Genomic DNA, 5,495 nt, shown 5'->3' with positions numbered 1-5,495 from the left:
GTGGGATTTTTCCATAGGCTACAATAAAAAACAGGAACAATAAACATTTCCTTTGTAATTCCTTTTATTTTAAATCAAAAACTATAATTTATTAGTTTTGATAGAAACGTAGAAGAACACAGGCTGTCTTCTTCTACGTTTCACTGTAGCCTAGGATAGCTATATGCGCGCCAACTCTCATTCATTCTTTCAAATATGATTAACTGGCTGAAATCAGGGAAACTGTCAAGTGGAACGTCTCATGACAAAGTTATTTATATGGCGATAAAACAAAGCTTTGTTGCGTTTTGTGGGGGGTGCGTCAACCCGGTTGGGACGTATAAGGGGGTGCGCTGCAAAAAAAAAAGTTTGGGAACCGCTGGGTTAAGTGTTAAGGTTATTTACGTTTTAGCTCTTTTTCAATGGGTGGGATGTGGTTTATTCAGGTAGTCTGCGGCAGGGTCAGAACTGACCTCACACTTTGAAGGGTGTTGGCTGATTCTTTAGCCGGTATCAGAAGCACCTGTGTGAGACACTGTGTGTGGGATGACTGTTTGGAGATGGATTGGTCTGCCAAAAGGATGTCACCAATCACTGGTTGTTAACTAGCCACATTTTCTAGTTAGCTACTGATACCTGCTAGCTAAAAAGCAAACTGAAAAGTTTAAATTCCGTCCCTACTTATATTTAAAAAACAATATACATATATATAATATAACAATATATATATATATATATGAAATTTGGGTTATATAATACCCGTTACAATTCTCAGTTACAACACATTTTAACCCGAAATGATGTGGTGTTTTGTTTTAAAAATTCACAAACATCCCGAGACATTCAGACACCAGAGGAACAACTGTGCAGGTAGAATAATAACTCAGTAAGCCTGTTTACTATTGGTTAAGAGGGCTGCAGAAACAGATTCGCGATTGAGAGCTGCAGGCTCACAATGCAGAGCTGCAGGCTCACAATACAGAGCTGCTGGCTCACAATGCAGAGCTGCAGGCTCACAATACAGAGCTGCAGGCTCACAATGCAGAGCTGCAGGCTCACAATACAGAGCTGCAGGCTCACAATGCAGAGCTGCAGGCTCACAATGCAGAGCTGCAGGCTCACAATACAGAGCTGCAGGCTCACAATGCAGAGCTGCAGGCTCACAATACAGAGCTGCAGGCTCACAATGCAGAGCTGCAGGCTCGGAGAAAAGAGAAAGACAGGAGTGAAGAAACAGAAGGTAACTTTCTCTGGGTCTGCTGCTTGAACCCAGAGAAGTTCAGACACTCGTGGCAGAGTATTGAAGATATGCAGCCTCTGTCGTCTTTGGAATCGCCGGCTTTTATAAAGCTTGTCAGCAAAATCCCCGTTAACACACCAATGACCAGGTGAGCTAACGTTGAACAGAGACTCGTTCATATACAGCAGGTTACAGGGCCGTGCAGAGGCTCCACTAACATGTTATTAATAACACACAGAGACGTGATGTTACTGGTATCAAATAGTATTCAGCCCACTTAAACGAAGGGGGGGGGGGGGGGTTACCCAACATTTGGGGCTATGTCATCCTGCCCGCAACACACAGCAAGGAAGTGGTAGCCTACTGTAAAACCGTTTCAGAAAGGGGGCGGGGCTGGACAAGATGAATACACTCAGTTGTAAATGGCCACATCTGCTATAGAGCTCCTGCGGTCACGTGACTTTTGGTTGGGAGCCACCATTTTGGCAGTCAACATGACCACCGGTGCCAGTGTTTTCTTACCGAGCGAGTATACTTCTCATTTTAATTCAAGTGAAATTCGGCTTTATAGTACAAAATTAGAGAGATTAAATATAAGCGACCCATATAATTCACCCGGTGTGCTTTTCAAGAGCATAACCTCCTGCTCTGAAGACGATGTACCCGACTTGCGCTACGCAGACATCCACAGCTATCTTGTAAGCTTTCCATCAGTGTACTCAGGAGACTCCCTCAGAGCGTACAAAAGCTTGGAGGCTTACAAATGGTGTCAGTCCGGCTTCGTAAACAACATTCAACTGTGGAGTCTTACATCCAAAAACTTCGGCATCATCACTGCAAGGGTAAGTATTAAATTATTCCAGTTTGATAGGCAGTGTCACGTTAGCATTGTTTGTTTATTAGCTTGGCTAGCTACGGAAGTGTCACGTTAGCATGTTTTTTAGCTTGGATAGCTACTGCAGTGCATCTGTAACTTGCTAGTTTGTATTTTTGATCGTACTCAACCAAAGTGGCTGGCGTTTTTTACCTTTATTTATCTGTTTTGGAATTTCATATAGGTTAATCACTCCCAAAGGCTTAATGAAAGTCAACTAAAGCCATGGGTGGTGGTGAGGAACGACGGTGTTGTGCTGGGAGCCCACTGCAACTGCACAGCGGGACTCGGGGAGAGCTGCTCTCATGTGTCAGCTGTTCTCTTCAGTCTGTGGGGAAAAAACAACGCAAGGCACGAGGAGATCAGCTGCACATCCAAAAAATGCAAGTGGGCCTCTCCCAGTGAGGATGCTGCGAAGAATGTGGAGTACCTGCAGGGCAAGGACATCATATTCAACCATACTCAACAAAATAAAAAGGGGAATTCCACCAAGGGTACCTCTGCGCCCCCATCTTTCCCACCCCTGACTGCTGCTGAGCAAACACAGTTCTACCAAAATCTCTCACAGTGCCGGACTCAAGATGGGAAGTCCTGCAGACCTGCAGTCCTGTCAGTTGTTCGCGGGTACGCCACATCCTATGTACCCAAGGCTGTCAAGCTAGATTTACCTGAACCCCTTACCAGTCTGTATGACAAGAAGGCAAGAGACCTGAACCTGGCTGAATTACAAGAGCGTGCAGAAGGAATATTTGAGGACTTGACTGTCAGTGAGACAGTGAGAAAAGAAGTCACAAGAAACAAGTGAGAAGCGAATCAAAAAGGTTTATTTTCTGTTGACGCACAAATTCATCACTCAAAGGGCACCACAGAATCAGGTACATTTGTTAGTCCACAACATACACTCACAATTTTATCAAGATAAGTAACATCATTTTCTTTCTCTATGTCTGTGAAAGTTATTGGCACAGTGCTTTGTAAGATAGTATATTTCTGACGAAGTACTCCTATGACTCTTTCGATGTGAATCCTTAAAGAGGCTAGAGATCTTGTATTCTCTATGTCAGCAGGATCTAACTGTGTTTTTCCACGAGTAAATGCTGGAATTTTTAATTCAGCCTGACACCTTTCAACAGACTCTTTCACCAGAAACCCCCTGTCTGCCAAAACAACATCCCCTGGGAAAATATTAGGTAAAAAAGTACTGTGTTCTGTAATGAACTTATCACTGGTGCGACCTCCCCATCCAGTAGAAATGAAACAAATTGAACCTTGAGGGCAAATGGCAATTAAATATTTCATGGTGTGATGTGATTTGTATCTTGAGTAACACTGCGCACTGGGTCGCAATCTACTTGGTTTCTCTAGAAATATTTCAAAGCAATCAATGATACAAACAGTCTTCTCGTAGTCACCATTTCTAAATACATATGGAAGAGATGTTCTTAAAGATTCTCTTTCAGGCCACACCACTAGGCTTGGCACCAGTCTACAATACATCAAATTAACACAGTTTTTGAAGTGCCTGGAGACAGTAGTTGGGTCGATGCCAAAATAAAAACCCAAAAAGTCAAATGTTAAGTTCATTCGAAGCTTCATCAAAGTCAACATGTATTGTTGAAAACATGTTATTGATGATTTAACTTTGAGAAATGGAGCCAGATATTGAAAAATGGTCATGAGACATGCATAGGTTGCCAGCCCAGTGAGGACATTCACCTTTTTATCATTGTTATTTAAACTAATCTCTGTCAGGGTCTTCCTATTAATCTTTTCCCTTAACAACACATTTTCAGCCCTTAGAGCTTGGCATTCTTGCTCAAGACTCTGGATGCGGGTACAGCAGGTTTCAGAGGTGCATGGTGGTGTTACTGGTTCAGGCTGGACAGGATCATCGGCTGAGTCTTCCAACGGATCTGTGATGGGGGGCTCCTTCAAAGGCTCTGTGATATGGTCTTCTGGGGCTGCATCAGTTGATGTCCTGATGAAAACACAGAAGCAGCAAAATAAGCTTTCATGCATACAATACTGATGGCAGTTTGACATGTTTACATGTTTACAGTTTGACATGTTTAATGGAAATCATATGATATTAGCCTTCATTAAATGACTGGTGTGACGTTATTGTTTATAACCATATCACGGCAGTTAACTATTTGAAATAAAATAATCTGAATAACACACCGATCACAAGTAGACCCAACATGTAATCAGACAGGAGTTTGATCTACCCACCTTTGACGGATGGCTTCTGCAGATATCTTTGCCTGCTCTACTTTGTGCAGTTTAGCCTTCTGCCTTCTGTTAAAAACCTCCAGTCTCGTTTTATGTCTCCTCTTCTCTGGAGATGGAAGGTAATCGAAAATTGAGGGGATAAAATCCGGACTCAACGGATTATCACTCTTTCTCCCTACAAAATAAGAAGGAATATTTCAACACGGGTTTGTTTACCACTAGCTTGCTACAAGCTAACTTGCTAACTGGCTAGGCTGCGCCAGAGCCACACTTGTTGAGTTAAAAAGGGACATCACAGTGTCCGTTAGCTATAATAACTGGGTGCTACTTCTTAAATTAAACTAATTAAATTTAATTAAACTGACCAGAAACTTTTTGTAGCATTGTACTGTATTCCTTCACCCACCTGATATGAAGTGATCACTGCATAAGCGAAAGCCAACGGCCGGGGGGTCCCATCTTTCAGTCTTTTTCTGAAGGCTCCTGGCTCTTTTAATCGCTCCAATCCACTTCTCCCTCCTCTCCGCGTCTTTAGGAATGCGATAATACGATACACCTTTCTTTTTCCCACGCCTATTTGTGCAACCTGGTGCACAGCAGTTATCCACCATCCTTGACAGTCTGCCAGTGCCTGTCAATTTACTGCCGCGATGACTGCCAAAATGGCTGCCCCTGTCGTATCTCGTCACGTGACCAGCATATATGACATCATCTGCAGGAGCTCTATGGCACCCATCACAACATAGAACCGTTTTTAATTAATCACAGAGGATGCTTATTAGATTGCATGCCTGCCTTTTTTATTGATTTGCAGGAACTCTACTCTGTTGAACTTTCAAAGCCGTGAAAAAAGGGCATAACAGTGATATTGATATTCACACAGTGTTCATTTAAATGTGCTTACAATTCATGGGCAGTTGATTTTGTTGTATCCACAGGGATGGACAATTTTACTGAGTAAGGTTTTTTAATTAGCAGGACCTTTTTCAAAAGGTCATCGTGCACTTGATAATCAAGCAACCTGTGTCAGGATTTAGCCGCTAGACTTGTAATATTCAATTGAAGATAGCTGACTGTCACACAGCGTTTTCACTTATTGGTGATGCAACATCTTTGAGTAAATAAATGCTTTTGTTCTATAGAAAGACTTAGCATCCATAAGCCTGGTCT

The 5,495-nt window shown here is 42.5% G+C and overlaps 1 protein-coding gene and 1 long non-coding RNA gene across 2 annotated transcripts; one reads left to right on the top strand and one right to left on the bottom strand.

Annotated features, from left to right (window-relative positions):
- The first annotated feature begins 1,670 nt into the window (after positions 1–1,670).
- Positions 1,671–3,267, top strand: LOC134861347 (uncharacterized). The gene is made up of 2 exons (XM_063878475.1): positions 1,671–2,061; positions 2,278–3,267. Exons 1-2 carry the CDS (start codon positions 1,714–1,716, stop codon positions 2,896–2,898), a joined length of 969 nt encoding a protein of 322 aa, XP_063734545.1. The 5' UTR covers positions 1,671–1,713; the 3' UTR covers positions 2,899–3,267.
- On the bottom strand, positions 2,896–4,984 carry LOC134861348 (uncharacterized). The gene is made up of 3 exons (XR_010165394.1): positions 4,732–4,984; positions 4,326–4,500; positions 2,896–4,071 (listed from the first exon to the last, which is right to left on the bottom strand). It is a non-coding gene; the product is annotated as an uncharacterized LOC134861348 (long non-coding RNA).
- Positions 4,985–5,495: the final 511 nt, after the last annotated feature.

Source organism: Eleginops maclovinus, chromosome 3 (assembly GCF_036324505.1).
Source record: "Eleginops maclovinus isolate JMC-PN-2008 ecotype Puerto Natales chromosome 3, JC_Emac_rtc_rv5, whole genome shotgun sequence".
Classification (NCBI taxonomy): domain Eukaryota; kingdom Metazoa; phylum Chordata; class Actinopteri; order Perciformes; family Eleginopidae; genus Eleginops; species Eleginops maclovinus.
The sequence above is the reverse complement of the archived record's forward strand: the minus strand, read 5'-3'. Positions and strand labels throughout refer to the sequence as shown.

Coding starts and splice junctions, on each gene's coding strand:
- LOC134861347 (XM_063878475.1), top strand. CDS start 1,714: ATGACCACCGGTGCCAGTGTTTTCTTACCGAGCGAGTATACTTCTCAT. Junction 2,062..2,277: donor TCGGCATCATCACTGCAAGG/GTAAGTATTAAA, acceptor AATTTCATATAG/GTTAATCACTCCCAAAGGCT.